At 62.4% G+C, this 20,848-nt stretch overlaps 1 protein-coding gene across 4 annotated transcripts in view; it reads right to left on the bottom strand.

Annotated features, from left to right (window-relative positions):
- The window catches only part of BDH1 (3-hydroxybutyrate dehydrogenase 1), a 40,450-nt gene that overhangs the window by 2,697 nt on the left and 16,905 nt on the right, over positions 1–20,848 (bottom strand). For all 4 annotated transcript variants that reach the window (XM_075938322.1, XM_075938321.1, XM_075938320.1 and 1 more), the window contains exons 3-6: positions 19,498–19,570; positions 14,543–14,653; positions 5,858–5,999; positions 3,335–3,487 (exon numbers count right to left, since the gene is read on the bottom strand). In XM_075938322.1, coding sequence (XP_075794437.1) covers positions 3,335–3,487; positions 5,858–5,999; positions 14,543–14,653; positions 19,498–19,570 — 479 coding nt within the window. The remainder of the gene's footprint in view (positions 1–3,334; positions 3,488–5,857; positions 6,000–14,542; positions 14,654–19,497; positions 19,571–20,848) is intronic.

The raw sequence follows: 20,848 nt of genomic DNA, 5'->3' as shown, positions 1-20,848 counted from the left end.
CGCCACCGAGACGCACAGTCCGGCTGCACAAGGCTGCTTAGCACCATTTGTATCCAACTTCCCAGCTGTGGCCACAGGCAGGGCTGTGGCTTGGGTACGTGGCCAAGGGAGCCGGTTGCTCCAGACAGCTGCGTGTGGCTGCAGCAGGGAGCGAGGCTGCAGGCTCATTACCTGCAGCTGCCCTCACCTGCCGTCAGAAACTGCTCCCACATGTGCCAAAGGGGGCAGAGGGAGGAAATCAGAGGGAGGGCTGGGCAGAACGTGTGCAAGCCGCTCATCTGAGTGATGAGTGCAAGACAGTTAATCGCTCTGGAGTCACCCGACACTAACGGTCCCCGTGCCAGGAACTGCAGGCTCACCGAGACCAGCCACCCGACACTAACGGTCCCCGTGCCGGGAGCTGCAGGCTCACCGAGACCAGCCACCCGACACTAACGGTCCCCGTGCCGGGAACTGCAGGCTCACCGAGACCAGCCACCCGACACTAACGGTCCCCGTGCCGGAAGCTGCAGGCTCACCGAGACCAGCCACCCGACGCTAACGGTCCCCGTGCCGGGAACTGCAGGCTCACCGAGACCAGCCACCCGACACTAACGGTCCCCGTGCCGGGAACTGCAGGCTCACCGAGACCAGCCACCCGACACTAACGGTCCCCGTGCCGGGAACTGCAGGCTCACCGAGACCAGCCACCCGACACTAACGGTCCCCGTGCCGGGAACTGCAGGCTCACCGAGACCAGCCACCCGACACTAACGGTCCCCGTGCCGGAAGCTGCAGGCTCACCGAGACCAGCCACCCGACACTAACGGTCCCCGTGCCGGGAACTGCAGGCTCACCGAGACCAGCCACCCGACACTAACGGTCCCCGTGCCGGGAACTGCAGGCTCACCGAGACCAGCCACCCGACACTAACGGTCCCCGTGCCGGGAACTGCAGGCTCACCGAGACCAGCCACCCGACGCTAACGGTCCCCGTGCTGGGAGCTGCAGGCTCACCGAGACCAGCCACCCGACACTAACGGTCCCCGTGCCAGGAACTGCAGGCTCACCGTGACCAGCCACCCGATGCTAACGGTCCCCGTGCCGGAAGCTGCATGCTCACCGAGACCAGCCACCCGACGCTAACGGTCCCCGTGTCGGGAACTGCAGGCTCACCGAGACCAGCCACCCGACACTAACGGTCCCCGTGCCGGGAACTGCAGGCTCACCGAGACCAGCCACCCGATGCTAACGGTCCCCGTGCTGGGAGCTGCAGGCTCACCGAGACCAGCCACCCGACACTAACGGTCCCCGTGCCAGGAACTGCAGGCTCACCGAGACCAGCCACCCGACGCTAACGGTCCCCGTGCCGGAAGCTGCAGGCTCACCGAGACCAGCCACCCGACGCTAATGGTCCCCGTGCCGGGAGCTGCAGACTCACCGAGACCAGCCACCCGACACTAACGGTCCCCGTGCCAGGAACTGCAGGCTCACCGAGACCAGCCACCCGACGCTAATGGTCCCCGTGCCGGGAGCTGCAGACTCACCGAGACCAGCCACCCGACACTAACGGTCCCCGTGCCAGGAACTGCAGGCTCACCGAGACCAGCCACCCGACACTAACGGTCCCCGTGCCGGGAGCTGCATGCTCACCGAGACCAGCCACCCGACACTAACGGTCCCCGTGCCGGGAGCTGCATGCTCACCGAGACCAGCCACCCGACACTAACGGTCCCCGTGCCGGGAACTGCAGGGTCACCGAGACCAGCCACCCGACACTAACGGTCCCCGTGCCTGGAGCTGCAGGCTCACCGAGACCAGCCACCCGACACTAACGGTCCCCGTGCCGGGAACTGCAGGCTCACCGTGACCAGCCACCCGATGCTAACGGTCCCCGTGCCGGAAGCTGCATGCTCACCGAGACCAGCCACGCGACGCTAACGGTGCCCATGCCGGGAGTTGCACGCTCACTGAGACCAGCCACCCGACACTAATGTTCCCGGTGCCGGGAGCTGTACGCTCACTAATGGTCTCTGTGCTGGGAGCTGCACGCTCCCCGTGACCAGCCACCCGACACTAATGTTCCCGGTGCCGGGAGCTGCACGCTCACCATGACCAGCCACCCGACGCTAACGGTCCCCGTGCCGGGAGCTGCACGCTCACTAATGGTCTCTGTGCTGGGAGCTGCACGCTCCCCATGACCAGCCACCCGACACTAATGGTCTCAGTGCCGGGAGCCGCATACTCACCATGACCAGCCAACCGACGCTAACAGTCCCCGTGCAGGGGGCTGCACGCTCACCGTGACCAGCCACGCGACGCTAATGGTCCCCGTGCTGGGTGCTGCACGCGCACTGTGACCAGCCACCCGACACTAATGGTCCCCGTGCCGGGAGATGCACGCTCACTGTGACCAGCCACCTGACACTAACGGTCCCCGTGCCGGGATCTGCACGCTCACTGTGACCAGCCACCTGACACTAACGGTCCCCGTGCCGGGAGCTGCACGCTCACTAACGGTCCCTGTGTCGGGAGCTGCACGCTCACTGTCACCAGCCACCCGACACTAACAATAACTGGGCTGTGCGAGATGCAGTAGGAAACAATCTCCCTGATTGTAGCTGTAGCCACGGCCTGTTCTGCAGGCCAGCAGGGGCAGAGGTGATTCCGTAGCAGAGGGGAACTCGGGAGGGGTTTCTGGCCATCTGCCGTGTCGAGCAAAGGGGCTATGAAACCTCAGGGTGGTGCTCTCCGCCACGAGAGTGACAGGCAGCAGCCATGGGGAGCCCAGCCCGGATGGCGTGGGCAGTCCCTGGCAGACGGAGGGCAGTGTCTCTGCGTGGCTGTCGTTCATACCCACTCTCTAGGGCCGGGCTACTGAACATGCGGCCCGTCTGTTCACGGCCGCCGGTGCGGCTTGGATTTACACGGGGCTCATCACGCGGCCTGCGGGTGGGAGCCAAACCCAAACAGGAGTCACCAGAACGGTCGTCTGCGGAGACGCGTTGTGGTGGTTACATTCCTGGCCCGTCATTGCTCATTCAAAGTGCTGTCGTACAGGTGGGAATCGGGTCAATGGTGCATTGTGTTACTATCAGCAGAGCTGACTTAAATGGGGCCTGCGTGTTGTGTGGTCTTGCCTTAATCTTTGTATTCATGCCCGGCAGTGTGAAAGAAGCGATTTGCATATATTTGCATGTCTATGCAACCACACTTAAGCTGCGGCCCTCAGCACGTGCTGTGAGTAGCATTGGGCCCCCGGGGCTTCCACAGTTGAGTAGCCCTGCTCCCGGTAAGCGCTGGCAGCCTGTGGTCAGGGCAATGGGGAGCCGGCCCTAGCGGGGGGAATCACTCACCTTTGGCCCTCCTGATCAGAGGGAGGAAAGCCTTGGTGGTTCGGATGGTCCCCCAGAGATTCACTTCCGCTACCTCCTTGTAGGTCTCCATGCTGGTGAACTCAACTTCTCCGAAGGTGGAGATCCCAGCGTTGTTAACCAGCCCCCAGAGCCCTGGGATTCAAGAAGCACGGCTTTGTGAGCCAGGCCAGTCCTGGGCAGGGGCTTTCTAGGGGCCGGGTGAACCTCTCCAGTTCCGCACTCTCTGGCCCTGAGCGCCAGGGCCCGGCGGGATCTGAGTTCCTCGGGTGGCCACTTAGCGGCAGGGTGGCCAGGCTTCCCACGGTCCCATAAGGTTTGTTTACAGCCCCCAGGGGGGCTCTCAGGGCTCTGTGCAGTTACTTAGCTCTAATTTACCCCTCGGCTAGTGCAATTTCATGGCACTTCTCCCTCTCCCTGCAGTTAACGCAGCCCCCCAGACATGGCCTGGCTCCCCACGCGGCTTTCATCCTCTCGCGCCCTTTCCCAAGCCCACGGGACGCCAGCTTTGTGCTCTCCCCTCTAGAGATCCCACTGCAGGCAGCTCCGCACGTGCCAGCAACAATGGCAAGCCCAGGGCAGTGCTCTCCAAAAGACCCCCAGGCAGAGTTTGAGGCTTTCCCCCGCAGCGTTACAGAGCAGGCTCAAAATGTACCTGCAGCTGCCCTCCCCCGCCCTCAGGATGTCTTCTCAGAGCCCAGGGAGCAGTGGCGGGGTGGGCGATGCTGCTGCAATACTGGCCTCCCGTGGGCCAGCACAGTCTCTGGTCCCGGGGTGCCGGGCTGGAGAGGTGCAGCCGGTACCAAGGTCCGAGAGCTCTCTTCGGCCCAGGCGCGCTTAGTGCTGCACAGGGAGGTCAGCATCATCTCCCGTTTACAGATGGGGAAACAGAGGCTCAGGGACACCCGGCAGGCCGGGGCAGAGACGAGAATTTAACTGAGGCCTTCGGAGTTAAAGACTCTCCACCAGGCCTCCCTGCCTCTGCATCACCACCACAAAGACGCATTCCAGACGGGCAAGAACTCCGATCTGAGCTCCACTGATCGAGCCGACGTGGCAGCCAGCACAGCTGCTCAGGGACACCTCGCCAGAGAGCACCACACGACGTTAACGAAATTCTAAATCGACCACGCAGAGTGGCAGCCACGTCCAAACGGGCCCCCTCTGCCCGATGACAACACAGAAAAAACCCGACACAAAATGCAAACGCCAGGAGCTGGCAAGACCCGGGAGAGACAATGGAGAGTTAACTTCTGCCAGAGGCTGGGAATGGGCCACCTGCCGTGTTCCCTCCCTCTGGGGCACCTGGCACGGCCCATTGGGGCATGCACGACACTAGGCTGGAGGCACCTTTGCTCTGACCCAGCCTGGCCGCTCTGGCGCCTGCCAGTCACACGCAGCAGCGCAGAAGAGAGACACTGGGAAAAGAAAATGCCAAACTGAAACCGGCCCTGCGAATCCAAAGGGACCACAGCCAGACGGGGCTGGATGCCAGGAGAGCTCGCAAGAGCACTAGCTGCCAGACCACAAGTAACTTCCCATGTTTCCCGTCAGGACCCGCCTGCCACACTAGAGGAGCGGAACAGGACCCTGGCGCTTCCACTCAGCACGTGCCGAGATCCCAAAGGAGACAGATCAAACCTTCAAACCTGGATGCGGATTCAGACATTCCTGCTTAGTCTGTCCCTCCCCCAATCACTCGGTCAGTGGTTCCCGACCTTTTTTAAATAGCGGACTGGCAAATCCATTCTCATAACTTTTGGTAGACTGGCAACATTTTATTTGCATATTCATTATGCCAATACAGAACATGCAAATACGCAAATAATATGCTACTGGTCCATCAAAAGCCCCAGCCCCCAGAGTCACCACAAACAGCCGGCTTCAGCTCCAGCAGTCACCCGCCACGTGGCGGCTGCCGGAACTACTCAGGTTCGCAGCGTGGCACAGGTCCATGGCCCAGTGGCTGGGACAGCCGGCCGTGACAGGGGTTTTGTGCAAAAAAAGGGTCCACGCTGCTTCTTTTTGCGCAAAACCCTCTTGCACAACAAGAAATGGCAGAATATGCTAATGAGATCACGACTCATGCTAATGAGTCCCTCATTAGCATATTTTCTGCCAAAAAAACTTGCAAAGCCTAACCTACATGTCAGCAGCCCCACAAGCCCAGCAGCACACGCAGGCTACTCCTCTGCCCCACGAGCCCCTCCCCCTAACTGCCCACGGCCCCCAGTGTCATGGCCTGGTCACAAGCCTCCGGCTTTGGCCCTCAGACCACGTGCACACGCCCCGCGACTGGCCCAGGAGCGTTTCCTTGTGGCATGAAAAATGTTTCTGTGGAGTCCAGAGCTTGAGCCAGCAACTGAGCCCTGACAAAAGCAACTGGCTGCCCCCGCTTTCCACAGGCAGCTTTGGGAGCCAGCCCTGATCCCGAGAGACTCGTGCAAGGAGAGCTACTTCCGTGTGACCCTGTCTCGCACGCAGGCGCCACGAACCACCGCTCACCTTTCTGGGGGTCCTTCAGACTGGCGCCCAGGTGCTCCACCGCCCGCTCCATCTCCTGGCTGCTGCAGACGTTGAGCTGGAGAGTTCTCATCCGCTCACTCTTCATATTGTCCAGCTCTTGGGACCCTGCTTCCCCTTTGTCCTAGGCAGAGGAGAGAAAGCCCTTCCCGTGGAGTCTGTGCAAGGAAAGGCCAAACACACGGGCAGCGGCTGACAGAACCCCTAGGAGCAGGGTTCCCTCTGAGCCGCACGCTTGCCTGGGTGCAAAAAAAGTCCACCCCACCCACCTCCTACGCAGAGCCACGCAGCGGGCGGCAGGCGGCTGCTCCAGCAGCCACAGGAGCCTCAAGGCGGGCGCCAGGGGGCTGGTCGAGCCGTGAGGCAGGCGCCAGGGGGCTGGGCTGGCGGCCGGAGGAGCCGCGAGGCGGGCGCCAGGGGGCTGGTTTGGTGGCCGGAGGAGCTGCGAGGCGGGCGCCAGGGGGCTGGGCTGGCGGCCGGGGCTGGAGGAGCCGCGAGGCGGGCGCCAGGGGGCTGGTTTGGCGGCCGGAGGAGCCGCGAGGTGGGCGCCAGGGGGCTGGTTTGGCGGCCGGAGGAGCTGCGAGGCAGGCGCCAGGGGGCTGGGCTGGCGGCCGGGGCCGGAGGAGCCGCGAGGCGGGCGCCAGGGGGCTGGTTTGGTGGCCGGAGGAGCTGCGAGGCGGGCGCCAGGGGGCTGGTCTGGCGGCCGGAGGAGCCACGAGGCGGGCGCCAGGGGGCTGGTTTGGTGGCCGGAGGAGCTGCGAGGCGGGCGCCAGGGGGCTGGTTTGGCGGCCGGAGGAGCCGCGAGGCGGGCGCCAGGGGGCTGGGCTGGCGGCCGGAGGAGCCGCGAGGCGGGCGCCAGGGGGCTGGGCTGGCGGCCGGGGCTGGAGGAGCCGCGAGGCGGGCGCCAGGGGGCTGGTCTGGCGGCCGGGGCTGGAGGAGCCGCGAGGTGGGCGCCAGGGGGCTGGTCTGGCGGCCGGAGGAGCCGCGAGGCGGGCGCCAGGGGGCTGGTTTGGCGGCCGGAGGAGCCGCGAGGTGGGCGCCAGGGGGCTGGTTTGGCGGCCGGAGGAGCTGCGAGGCGGGCGCCAGGGGGCTGGGCTGGCGGCCGGGGCTGGAGGAGCCGCGAGGCGGGCACCAGGAAGCTGGTCTGGAGGCCGGAGGAGCCGCGAGGAGGGCGCCAGGAGGCTGGTCTGGAGGCCGGGGCCGGAGGAGCCGCGAGGAGGGCGCCAGGAGGCTGGTCTGGCGGCCGGGGCCGGAGGAGCCGCGAGGTGGGCGCCAGGGGGCTGGTTTGGCGGCCGGAGGAGCCGCGAGGCGGGCGCCAGGGGGCTGGTTTGGCGGCCGGAGGAGCCGCGAGGCGGGCGCCAGGGGGCTGGGCTGGCGGCCGGAGGAGCCGCGAGGTGGGCGCCAGGGGGCTGGTTTGGCGGCCGGAGGAGCCGCGAGGCGGGCGCCAGGGGGCTGGTTTGGTGGCCGGAGGAGCTGCGAGGCGGGCGCCAGGGGGCTGGTTTGGTGGCCGGAGGAGCTGCGAGGCGGGCGCCAGGGGGCTGGGCTGGCGGCCGGGGCTGGAGGAGCCGCGAGGCGGGTGCCAGGAGGCTGGTCTGGCGGCCGGGGCCGGAGGAGCCGCGAGGCGGGCGCCAGGGGGCTGGGCTGGCGGCCGGAGGAGCCGCGAGGCGGGCGCCAGGGGGCTGGTTTGGCGGCCGGAGGAGCCGCGAGGCGGGCGCCAGGGGGCTGGGCTGGCGGCCGGAGGAGCCGCGAGGCGGGCGCCAGGGGGCTGGGCTGGGGGCCGGAGCCGCCGTGTGGGAGCCCAGGCAGGAGAGCAGCGGGGCAGGTACCGGGGTCGGCAGCAGCGGGGGAGGCAGTGGGGCCCAGCACAGAAGTCAGCCAGATGGGGGGCAAAGGTACCAGCTCTCGGTGGAAGAGGGAGGCACCGGGCCAGGTAATTTCTGGGGGCGGGGCGAGAGGGGCGAGGTGAAACACAGGTCTCTGGGCTGTGCAGGGGGAGAACAGGAGAGATGCGGGGCCATGCACAGGCCTCTGGGCAGTGGTGCTTGCGCTGTGGGCCCTAGGCTGCTTGTGTTTGGGGAGCAGATAGCACGGCCCTGGCATACGTACTGGTGGCAGATGGGGGGCGATTGCAAGGCTGGACACAGCTACAACTACTATAGGGGGGAGGGGTACTTCAAAGTGATAGCCCTGCTGAAAGCCGGGGGCCAGACCCCAGGCTCCACGCAGTACTGCTGGTCTGAAACACCACGTGCAGCCCAGAGCCAGCTGGGGTGTCCCCAGGCTGCATTTTTCATCAACTATTCGCTTAGTTGATAGGGCGCCTCCACCTTGGAAGCCTGGAGTCAGCTGGGCATCCCCTGCTGACCCCGGGCTCCGTGTGGCGCTGCTGCTTTGAAACGCCACAGGGAGCCCAGCGTCAGGCTCGCTGCGAGGTTTCAAAGCGGCAGGGCTGCATGAAGTCCAGTGTCAGCAGGGGAGTCCCAGTGTCAGGCACCCTGTGAGGTTTCAAAGCGGCAGGGCTGCATGGAGTCCAGGGTCAGCGGGGGAGTCCAGGGTCAGCGGGGGAGTCCAGGGTCAGCGGGGGAGTCCCGGCGTCAGGCTCCCCGCGAGGTTTCAAAGCGGCAGGGCTGCATGGAGTCCAGGGTCAGCGGGGGAGTCCAGGGTCAGCGGGGGAGTCCCGGCGTCAGGCTCCCCGCGAGGTTTCAAAGCGGCAGGGCTGCATGGAGTCCAGGGTCAGCGAGGGAGTCCAGGGTCAGCGGGGGAGTCCTGGCGTCAGGCTCCCCGCGAGGTTTCAAAGCGGCAGGGCTGCATGGAGTCCAGTGTCAGCAGGGGAGTCCCAGCGTCAGGCACCCTGTGAGGTTTCAAAGCGGCAGGGCTGCATGGAGTCCAGGGTCAGCGGGGGAGTCCAGGGTCAGCGGGGGAGTCCAGGGTCAGGCTCCCCGCGAGGTTTCAAAGCGGCAGGGCTGCATGGAGTCCAGGGTCAGCGGGGGAGTCCCGGCGTCAGGCTCCCCGCGAGGTTTCAAAGCGGCAGGGCTGCATGGAGTCCAGGGTCAGCGGGGGAGTCCAGGGTCAGCGGGGGAGTCCCGGCGTCAGGCTCCCCGCGAGGTTTCAAAGCGGCAGGGCTGCATGGAGTCCAGGGTCAGCGGGGGAGTCCTGGCGTCAGGCTCCCCGCGAGGTTTCAAAGCGGCAGGGCTGCATGGAGTCCAGGGTCAGCGGGGGAGTCCCGGCATCAGGCTCCCCGCGAGGTTTCAAAGCGGCAGGGTTGCATGGAGTCCAGGGTCAGCGGGGGAGTCCAGGGTCAGCAGGGGAGTCCCGGCGTCAGGCTCCCCGCGAGGTTTCAAAGCGGCAGGGTTGCATGGAGTCCAGGGTCAGCGGGGGAGTCCAGGGTCAGCGGGGGAGTCCAGGGTCAGCAGGGGAGTCCCGGCGTCAGGCTCCCCGCGAGGTTTCAAAGCGGCAGGGCTGCATGGAGTCCAGGGTCAGCGAGGGATTCCCCCACTGACCCCAGGCTTCCAAGGCAGAGGTGCCCTATCGACGAATCAAACAGTCGATTAGTCGGTTACCCGATACTTAAGAGAATACAACTGCCCTCCCGCCTCTCTAGGCCTGTGGATGAGACTGGCGGGGGGGGGGGGGGGGCAGGGCCCCTTTTCTGGCTTGCCCTCCAGTGATTTGTACAGGCTAGTTCTAAACAGCCCAAGTGACAGGGCTTCCCTGGGCAGGCTGCCCACCGCCCTTGCTCTTCCTGAGGCTTGGTGTCTGCTTGGAAGCGGCAGCAACACAAGGACCCCAGCCACAGACCTGAAAGCCCCTTGTCCCTGGCGGATCCAGTGGTGCTGCCAAAGCCAGAGCAGACCCGGCGATGCGGACGGAAAGGTGCTTCTCAGGGCGGAGGTGCCCCTGCACCGAGAGAACAGCCCCTTTCCCTCGGCGTCGGCTGCATCTACACCGCGGGCCATGCCGACACAGGCGGACGTTCCGTCAGCCTACATTTCCCCTGGCTCAGAGATCCCCCAGACAGGAAGCTGAGCCTCCCAGCTCTTCAATCCCAACACCTCAGTCTGCCTGCAGTGGGTGGCCACTGATTCCCTGCGTCTTCTGAGGGTTTTCAGGTCGGTTCCTCCTTTCCCACCATCGATTGCAAAGACAGCTCAGTGCAGAAGCCGGCCGCTGCTCAAGCACAGGCTGCTGCTGAGGCCAGCGTGTAGGCCAACGGAACATCCAGTGATGCCAGCACGAAGTTACGAGGTGCGAGCCGCCAGAACCAGAAGACAGGGCAGAGGAAGTCAGAGACCAGTGAAATAAAAAATGCCCTTCCCTGCTCCCCGGCAAATCTTGGAAACGCTGGGAACAACTCCCCACGAAGAAGATCCTGCAGCCCAGCTGGTGGAGGGACTGAGCAGGACCACTGAGGAAACAGGCTCCTGTCGGGTGAATGCACAGCCCCCGGGACTCTGCGCCGCAGCCACTTCTCGAGATACTCCGAGTGCCGTAAGATCTCCTGCCCCTTCTCCCTCCCACTGCGCCAGGCTGCCTGGGCAGGCCCCGGTTCGTCTGACCCCCCAGGCTGAGAACGGGAGCAGGCGGGATCCCGAGGGGCAGGAGTGAGATCGAGCCGCGCCCCGGGACACAAGGGTGCCGTGCTGGGAAGGAGCGGAGTCGGTGGTGCTGATCGCAGGCCATGCCTTGTTGGAGGCGTGGGGCAGGGGCTCGTGCCGCCCTCTGTCTCCACCCCCTCCGGAGCAGCAGCTAGACATCCTGCCCTCTGCTGCATGGAGAGGAGATGCTCTTTGGGCCATTCCGCCAGTGCTGGCTCCGCAGGGGCAAAATTCCAGCCCTGGGGCTGAACCCTGCTGCCATCTTCTGGCTTCCTGGTTACCCGCCAGCATCCCGGGCCACGTCCATGGTGGTGCCTGGCCAGGTGGCCCCACAGAGCAGCATTTCATCTCCCTGTGCTCCCCATGGGCCTCTCGATGAACAGTTCATATGGCCACCACGCCACAAGGCCTGAGCAAACGGGCTCCGGGACAGTCCCGGCAGCCATGACACACGTCAGGAAGGCCCAACGCAAACAGATCAGCTGCTGGAAAATCACCTTCTTCATCTGGTGCCATCTAGCGCTTCTCGCTATCCACCGCAGGGCAGAAAACAGCCTGCTGCAGGCGCTGGCTCATCGGATCCATGGCGCCAGTGTCTGCGGCAAAGAGTCATCAGCACCTGCCTTGCAGGAGTGCGTTTCGAATCGCAGTCCTGGGAAGCCCGGGCTGAGAAGTGCTTCATTTACAGAACCAAGTGGCAGCTAGGGTGGCCAGGTGTCCGGTATTGGCCACTTGCTGAGTCCAGACAAAACTCGCTGTGACTGCAGTTTGCTTCCCTGGGTAAAAGCCAAGCAAGGAGCTCAGGGTCTGGCCCCCAAAAAAGACTGTGCCTATTAAAAGGTAGCCGTTCTCTGCACATGCGCAGGCATGTAGGAGGGGCCGGGGGAACACACTGCCAATCACACCTATGGCCTCCAAGTGCACAGCGAGGATGTGCCAATGGCACTTGGAGGTGCTGCATTCATTTTCGGTCAGTCATGTCAAGAGCAATTCACTTCATTTACAAAGCCAAAGGCAGCTCTTCACTCGCAAGGTCTGAAAACTGAGCTGCACCTGCAGGTTTGCTCCGTGTGGCCAGCGCTGTCCGAGGCATGGATCGTATTCAGCTCTGCATGGCTGTAGCGGCACTGCAGGGCGAGCCTCGGACCAGTCCCTCACGTAGGATACGGCCTGAAGACGCAGAGGGAGCAGTGCTGCTGAGTATCGTTTTGCCGTTTTCACATTCACTTTTCTGTGGAGCAGGAACCTTGCTGCACCCTGACCCCTCTGACAACACAAATTACCACCCGACTCCAGGAGGGGGCCCACCTGCGCTCTGCCACCCTAGGCAGGGGCCTATAACCCAGGGCTAACGCCCTCAGGTTCCGTCTTCGGCCCCAGGCGGTGTGGCTCAGCATTTGGCCCGGGGCCTCGCACGTCTAAGCCACCCTGGCGACCCAAGTGAAAGGGGGTTGCGACCCTCAGTCTGAGAACCCCCTGGAAGCCACGGGGCCAGCACCGGCTCTGGTCTCACCCGGTGAAGGACACGCCCGGGGTTCCAGCCGAAAGTGCACCAGGCAGCTCGGAGGGAGAGGCATTGCGTGGTCAGTTCTGCCCAGCGCTGGAGGAGCACCCGCAGCCACACAGCGCCTCTCGGCGCTTCCAGGGGCAGGCCCAAAGCACGGCCGGGTGGGAATGTCATTGGCCACAGGTTTCCAAAGTGACAGCAAGTGCGGGTGACACTCCACAGCAGCCTGGGGTGCAGACAGCGCTGGTCACCCGCCCTCTGAACATATGCCCCTTCCAGGTCTCTCGGGATGGGCAGCCAAAACTCCAGCCTCTGAAATCAGGAGACATTTCACACACACAGAATGGGAAGCGACTGTCTAGGAAGGAGCACGGCAGAAAGGGAGCTAGGGGTCACAGTGGACGACAAGCTAAATATGAGTCAGCAGTGTGATGCTGTTGCAAAAAGAGCAAACATGATTCTGGGCTGCATTAACAGGTGTGTTGTGAGCAAGACACGAGAAGTCATTCTTCCGCTCTACTCTGCGCTGGTTAGGCCTCAGTTGGAGGATTGTGTCCAGTTCTGGGCACCGCATTTCAAGAAAGATGTGGAGAGACTGGAGAGGGTCCAGAGAAGAGCAACAAGAATGATGAAAGGTCTAGAGAACATGAGCTATGAGGGAAGGCTGAAAGAATTGGGCTTGTTTAGTTTGGAAAGGAGAAGACTGATCAGGGACATGATAGCGGTTTTCAGGTATCTAAAAGGGTGTCACAAAGAGGAGGGAGAAAAATTGTTCTTCCTGGTCTCTGAGGATAGGACAAGAAGCAATGGGCTTAAACTGCAGCAAGGGAGGTTTAGGTTGGACATTAGGAAAAAGTTCCTAACTGTCAGGGTGGTTAAACACTGGAATAAATTGCCCAGGGAAGTTGTGGAATCCCCATCTCTGGAGATATTTAAGAACGGGTTGGATAGACATCTATCAGGGATGATCTAGACAGTGCTGGGTCCTGCCATGGGGGCAGGGGACTGGACTGAATGACCTCTCGAGGTCCCTAGTGTTCTATGATTCTGACCGGACGGGCTCAAGGGTTGATGTTCATTCGACAGCGCATCAGCCTGTCACTCAACCACCACCACGCTCCCCACAAGCCCCATCTCCACCAGCCTACAATGCTCTGTGCAATTCTGCTGCAGAGTCAGCAGAGGGAGCCCACGTCACAAAAAGCCCTCCTCCAGAGGTGCCCTGCCATCCCCACGGAGACACGGGAACGAGACCCAAACGGAACACGTTCCTTCCCGGGAACAGCTGCAGACCGATGGCCACAGCGAGGGGACTGGATTCAATCCATTTGGAAAGCACCTCGTAGGTCTCTGGAAAACTAATAACTGGGCTGTGGGCCTGGTACCTGAGCAAAGCTTTAAAATAGGTGAACCAGGCCTGGGCCTCCTACTGCGACCCGCATGCCCCCCGGAACTGGCTGCTTGAGCTGCCATCATGTGAAGGGAACCACTGCGGGGCCTTGTGCCGAGGCCGCCTGACACCCCTGCCTGTAACTGGCGGGAAACCACGTGCACGACTTTAAGCTGCTGCCGTCACCGCGCTCACACCTGGTCTACACCGGGGACTGTGCTGCTGAACATTAGTCAATTGGTACCACGTGCCAGCTGGTCACAAGAGGGGCATGGGCGGACTAATATATTCCCCAGATTACATTTGAAACAAACAGGCTTGGTCACAGGATCAGGTCTAACAACCAGCCCGGAACGGAGTCCAACATTCTGATTCCAGATGTGCCCCCAGCGTTGTGCTCAGATTTGAGAACCATTTTTCAAATGGGATCAGAGCCAGGCCATTTGGAGCTGAATGCCTCAGAATCTCAGAGCTGGTAGAACTGGGGCCCTAGCCCCATCCCGTTCCCAGTTCTCATGGAAGTGAAACAAATGTCTGTGTCATTCCCCAGCGAGACACCCGGACAGGAAGCTGTGTTCCAGCGCAGGAGTGACAGATGAGGGGCCAGGCTCTCTTAGGGTATGTCTACACTACAAAGTTAATTCGAACTAATAGACGTTAGTTCGAATTAACTTTGATAGGCGCTACACATGCAGACCGCTAGTTCCAACTTAATTTGAACTAGCGGAGCGCTTAATTCGAACTAGGTAAACCTCATTCCACGAGGACTAACGCCTAGTTCGAATTAAGAAGTTCGAATTAAGGGCTATGTAGCCCCTTAATTCGAACTAGTTGGAGGCTAGCCCTCCCCAGCTTTTCCTGGTGGCCACTCTGGGCACCACCAGGGAAACTCCTCTGCCCCCCTCCCGGCCCCGGAGCCCTTAAAGGGGCACTGGCTGGCTACGGTGCCCGTGCCAAGTGCAAGCCTGCCAGCACCCAGCCAGCAGACCCTGCACCTGGCACGTCACGAACCAGCCACCCGCTGCCACCCAGCCCTCCGCCTCTTCCCAGGACCAGGCTGGCGGCTCCCGGGAGCCTGCCCGGGGCCGCAAGAGGCAGGCGCCCGCCTGGTCTAGTGCGGACACTAAGTTAGTTCGAATTAGTGCTGTAGTGTAGACATACCCTTAGTTCCTTACCTTGAACAGGCAGCCAGCAAAGACAATGAAGCCTTTAGAGTGCAGGTGCTTGGCTAAAGAGAACCCAAATCCGGAGTCACAGCCAGTGATGAGCACAGCTTTGCTGCCAATCTGTAAAATGAGACACAACAAATACAACAGCTTGAAAGGGTGCTTGAAACAAATGAATTTCAAAGCAGGGATCAAGCCCTTGTATGGGGCTATGGGCATCCTGTCCCTAGGACGCACTCTTGGCTGTAGGCCAGCGGGTGGAATCTGGCATGTCCCAAAGGCAGCAGACACAAACTCGTCCTTCACAAGCATCTGTGTGAGCCAGGGATCAATGGCATCCCAGACCGGGGAAAGGCTCAGCGTCCAGTGGCGATGGGCTGTAGAAGAACAGCGGCCAGGCAACCGCACAGCAGTTCACATACACCTAGAAATAAGGCCTGAAAACACACTGAAGAGCTGCCACCCACCTCACACACCCTCGGAGCCTGGCACTGCCCTGCCATAGCCAGAGTCAGCTGACTGGAGCAGGAAAGAACAGATGCAACATGCAACCGCTAGAGCGAACTTACCCGGGAGAATCAAGCAGAAATGGCCATTTAACCCTACTCCCTGCTAACCCACACGCCCTCCGGTCACCATCTCATCACAGCCCACAGCTAAGCAGAGTCCGGCTGGTGGATGGGAAGCCAGGTGATTAGCGTAAGATTCTGTTCTCGGCCTGGCCACTCACTAGGAAGGCCAAAGAGGGAAGTTGATATTCACTTCTCCAGCTAAGAACAATGAAAGGCTGGGGTTCAAATCCCTCCAAGCCAGTGGCGGGCAACCTGCAGCCCAATGCGGCTCTACCTGCAGCCTCCCTGGCTGCGTCACGCACTGGGGCACCAGAGCCCCGCACTTCTCACCCCTCCCCCACGCACCTCTCATCACTGGGGCACCAGTGCCCCGCACTTCTCACCCCTCCCCCACGCACCTCTCATCACTGGGGCACCAGAGCCCCGCACTTCTCACCCCTCCCCCACGCACCTCTCATCACTGGGGCACCAGTGCCCCGCACTTCTCACCCCTCCCCCACGCACCTCTCATCACTGGGGCACCAGAGCCCCGCACTTCTCACCCCTCCCCCACGCACCTCTCATCACTGGGGCACCAGTGCCCCGCACTTCTCACCCCTCCCCCACGCACCTCTCATCACTGGGGCACCAGAGCCCCGCACTTCTCACCCCTCCCCCACGCACCTCTCATCACTGGGGCACCAGAGCCCCGCACTTCTCACCCCTCCCCCACGCACCTCTCATCACTGGGGCACCAGTGCCCCGCACTTCTCACCCCTCCCCCACGCACCTCTCATCACTGGGGCACCAGAGCCCCGCACTTCTCACCCCTCCCCCACGCACCTCTCATCACTGGGGCACCAGTGCCCCGCACTTCTCACCCCTCCCCCACGCACCTCTCATCACTGGGGCACCAGAGCCCCGCACTTCTCACCCCTCCCCCACGCACCTCTCATCACTGGGGCACCAGAGCCCCGCACTTCTCACCCCTCCCCCACGCACCTCTCATCACTGGGGCACCAGTGCCCCGCACTTCTCCCCCACGCACCTCTCACGCACTGGGGCACCAGAGCCCCGCACTTCTCACCCCTTCCCCACGCACCTCTCACGCACTGGGGCACCAGAGCCCCGCACTTCTCACCCCTTCCCCACGCACCTCTCACGCACTGGGGCACCAGAGCCCCGCACTTCTCACCCCTCCCCCACGCACCTCTCATCACTGGGGCACCAGTGCCCCGCACTTCTCCCCCACGCACCTCTCACGCACTGGGGCACCAGAGCCCCGCACTTCTCACCCCTTCCCCACGCACCTCTCATCACTGGGGCACCAGAGCCCTGCACTTCTCCCCCACGCACCTCTCACGCACTGGGGCACCAGAGCCCTGCACTTCTCACCCCTCCCCCACGCACCTCTCATCACTGGGGCACCAGAGCCCCGCACTTCTCACCCCTCCCCCACGCACCTCTCATCACTGGGGCACCAGAGCCCCGCACTTCTCACCCCTCCCCCACGCACCTCTCATCACTGGGGCACCAGAGCCCCGCACTTCTCACCCCTCCCCCACGCACCTCTCATCACTGGGGCACCAGAGCCCCGCACTTCTCCCCCACGCACCTCTCACGCACTGGGGCACCAGAGCCCTGCACTTCTCACCCCTCCCCCACGCACCTCTCATCACTGGGGCACCAGAGCCCCGCACTTCTCCCCCACGCACCTCTCACGCACTGGGGCACCAGAGCCCCGCACTTCTCACCCCTCCCCCACGCACCTCTCATCACTGGGGCACCAGAGCCCCGCACTTCTCCCCCACGCACCTCTCACGCACTGGGGCACCAGAGCCCTGCACTTCTCACCCCTCCCCCACGCACCTCTCATCACTGGGGCACCAGAGCCCCGCACTTCTCACCCCTCCCCCACGCACCTCTCATCACTGGGGCACCAGAGCCCCACACTTCTCACCCCTCCCCCACACACCTCTCATCACTGGGGCACCAGAGCCCCGCACTTCTCACCCCTCCCCCACGCACCTCTCATCACTGGGGCACCAGAGCCCCACACTTCTCACCCCTCCCCCACACACCTCTCATCACTGGGGCACCAGAGCCCCACACTTCTCACCCCTCCCCCACGCACCTCTCATCACTGGGGCACCAGAGCCCCGCACTTCTCACCCCTCCCCCACGCACCTCTCACGCACTGGGGCACCAGAGCCCCGCACTTCTCACCCCTCCCCCACGCACCTCTCACGCACTGGGGCACCAGAGCCCCGCACTTCTCACCCCTCCCCCACGCACCTCTCACGCACTGGGGCACCAGAGCCCCACACTTCTCACCCCTCCCCCACGCACCTCTCATCACTGGGGCACCAGAGCCCCGCACTTCTCACCCCTCCCCCACGCACCTCTCATCACTGGGGCACCGGAGCCCCACACTTCTCCTCTGGACAGGGGCTGCTGCCACCCTGCCCTGTGTCAGAGGCAGCAGCGCAGGGCGCTAGGCAGCCCATTTGTGAGGGGAGCTGGTTTTGAAAGTGACTCCTGCCTGGCCCCGCGCTGTAGAAGAGCCAAGTAACAGTTAAGAATTCACGAAGTCACTCAACCAGTCAGTTAACCGATATTTAACATCCCTACCGCAGTCTGATCTGTGCTCTGTCCCCACTCCGCATCCCTGCCTCCCTGCCAAGCAGCTATTCCCAGTGTGCCAGCCTGGGAGGGAGGGGGAGGAGCCGGTGAGGGCGCAGTTCGGTGCCCCAGTGCACGCGAGGGGGTGCAGATGGGGGGGCGCAGATGGGGGGGCACAAGTGGAACCCCAGTGGGCATGGGCTGCTGCAGCCCAGGAGGCAAAGGAGGGTCACATGTACAGCCCCCCGCTCCAAGCAGCATGCGACGTGCCCTGACGCTCTTCTGGAGCACAAGGACTGGCTCCTTCATTTTGATTAGATCGGGATTCTCAGACACCGTCGTGTCACAACCCCCTTCTGAAACACAAATTACTGCCTCACCCCAGGAGGCTCTGGGGCCCCTGCAAGTCTGACTCTAGCCCTGGCAAACCCCCACGGACAGTGGTGGGCCAGTCTCACGCCCTCCGGTCCAAACCAGACCCTTGGCTTCCCCCGGGCGCACGGGGCGGAACGACAGTGACACTCGCTGGGCCCCAGCAAACGCCCCCCCAGGATTCCCCCAGGCGCGCGGGGCCAGGGCAGCATCGGGTCTGTCAGAACATCCGGCCTGTGCCATGTGCAAAGGCAGGAGGCACAAGCAGCTTCCCCGCCCCATGCCAGGCCACAAGGGCACCAGGGCCATGGCCCGAGGAAATAGATGGGGTGGGATGGCGCCATGCCCCTGAGCAGCTAACAGCACATTTGTGTCTGGGAGGGCACTGGGACCCTCACCAAAGTGTGGGGGGACTGCTCAGCCGGTGCACCCAAGTGGCCCGAGGCCTGTGGTCGGGCTGATGTAGCTGTGCTCCCGAGGGCTCCAGCAGGCACAGGGCAGAATCCAACCCTAATTAACTGTAATTTACAGCAACACAAATAATTGCACCTGGTTACTGTGACCATGGAGTTTTTCTGTTTTAAACGCGGGTTCGTGGTGCATTGTGCACGTGGAAGAAGGATCCCTGGCTCTTGCATCCAGAGTGCTTCCCAGAGCAGAGCTCCCAGCCCTGCACGCCAGCCAGCAGGCGCTCGGCACCCTCGCAAGGTGGACCGTGCCCGGGGCCCTCTCACTGGCCGGTCCTGCAACCAGAGCATGGGAGCGACACACAGCCCCTGAAGTGCTGCATTCTCACAAGTTAGCGGGCTCAGCGCTGGGTCTGTGTCTAAGGGGCTGGAGGACGGAGACTCGCTGTCTAATGGGCTGTCTGGCCTGAAAGCTCAAGGAATGAATTTTACATCCAGGGATGTGAGAGACTAAGTGACTTGCCCAAGGTGACCTAGAAAGTAGGTAGCAGAGCAGAAATCTGAACCCAGGTCTTCTGAGTCCCAGGCTAGCACAGTAACCACTGGACAATGTGTGCTCTGATGCACACAGCTCTAAAGCCCTGTTCTTCTCCAAAGTGCCACAGAACATATTGTGGAGCCAGCAAAGAATTCAGCCCCTAACATGCACTCCTGGGGCAGGGCTATTGTATACACAGCCTCCAATGCAACTGTATAAGCTTCCTTAGAGAGGAGCTTGCCAGCCAGTAAGTGAGTTCCTAATGTAGTAGAGAAACACTGGACTCAGTGTTCAATTCCCTCACTAACAGCACGTGTCCTTCTCCGTCGGTGGCCGGTGCACACTAGGAGAGAATGTGGAGTATGCTAGCGAGCCCCACGCTGGCGCCATAGAGCAGACCAGCCAGGAGAATTTTGTCACAAGGTTTCTACACCTGTGTTAAAACTCCCAGCTCCACAGCACTGTCCCACTCACCTGATCGACTTCACTTGCATAAGGACGCCTGCCACTTGGAGTCAAGAGAGGAAAGCAAAATCCTTGCACAGGCCTGCAGGAGAGAAGAAAACAATCAGGCAAGAGTCTCTCCCCCAGCCCCTGGCTGGGAACCCTAGGTGAGGGCCACCGCTGAGTTTTGCCCGTCCCTGCAGTGGAGGTAATTTGAGAACAGAGGCTTGGGTCGGCAACTCTCCTAGACCTATTTGTTTTTCCATTGTGTCAGGCATTTTTCTCAAAAGACCTTGATGCTGTTCCCAGTAGCTGAAGCTGCCAGGGTATTACTGAGCCTTTTAACCAGCTACTAAGCTACATGCCCAACATAGACTGGACATTCCAGTGTCTGAGGGTCTGACAGCAGCACCATGCAGAGCTCAAGCACAGAGAGCAGGTTTGGGGCCATGATTCCGCAGCCCAGTAAAACTCACTGGGTAGGACACAGTCCCTGATAGTCACCCTAAATTGCCCTTTATTCAGTTTTACCTCACCCTTCATTGCAGCCCCCTCGCTAAACAACCTCTCCCCAGGCACCTGCACCAATCGGACACGCCTACGCAGGTCTCACAAGTAACTGTAACTCAGGCTGGAGGCTACAATCCCTCTGCCGGTCCACACGGAGGACCTGTGTGCCGGGCAGCAGCTCGCTCTCTTCGCTCCTCCTCAGGGTGACAACGATCCTAACGCACGGGCTGTCAGAACACCCAAATTCCTTCCCCGGCAGTCGCCTCTCCTCGGGCCTGTGCCCGCTTCCTTCTGCTTCCTTCACTCACAGCGACTGCTGCTCTCGCTCTGCCTGTGGCTCCCTGCGGCATTTCAGCTTCCCCTGAGCTGGGTCTCCTGAACTCTTTTCCCCAGGAGCAGCGGGCGCACCCTCGCGCACCCTCGCTCAACGTCTTGCGAGCAGACTGTCCTCTGACGCCCTGGGCATCCCCACACACGGGGCACCAGGCTGGCACGTTGCACGGGGCGGGAGGCAGGGAAGGGCTGTGAATCAGAGGGGAAGGTGGATGGGACTGAGACTGGCATGTTTGACTAACAGGGTTACTGGAGTTCACCTGCCGCCCCTCGTCTGCCCCAGCTACAGTGTCACAAGCCTCCTCTTGAAATAGCAGCAGCCAAGCGGGAAGAGACTGAATTGCTAGAGGTCAGGCATGGGTCTCAGGCTGGCTGAACAATCACTGAACCCAGGCCTGGCCAGGGCCTTCCATCCCCAGCTCGCCCTGGAGCGGGCTCCCGAGGTGCATGCACGAGCGGCATTTTTCAGCATCGCCGCCTTTGCTTTTTGCTGAAAATGCGCTGAGGGGTGGTTCTCCCTGCACTCCGGCCCCTCTCC

This window comes from Pelodiscus sinensis, chromosome 10, assembly GCF_049634645.1.
Source record: "Pelodiscus sinensis isolate JC-2024 chromosome 10, ASM4963464v1, whole genome shotgun sequence".
Classification (NCBI taxonomy): domain Eukaryota; kingdom Metazoa; phylum Chordata; order Testudines; family Trionychidae; genus Pelodiscus; species Pelodiscus sinensis.
The sequence above is the reverse complement of the archived record's forward strand: the minus strand, read 5'-3'. Positions and strand labels throughout refer to the sequence as shown.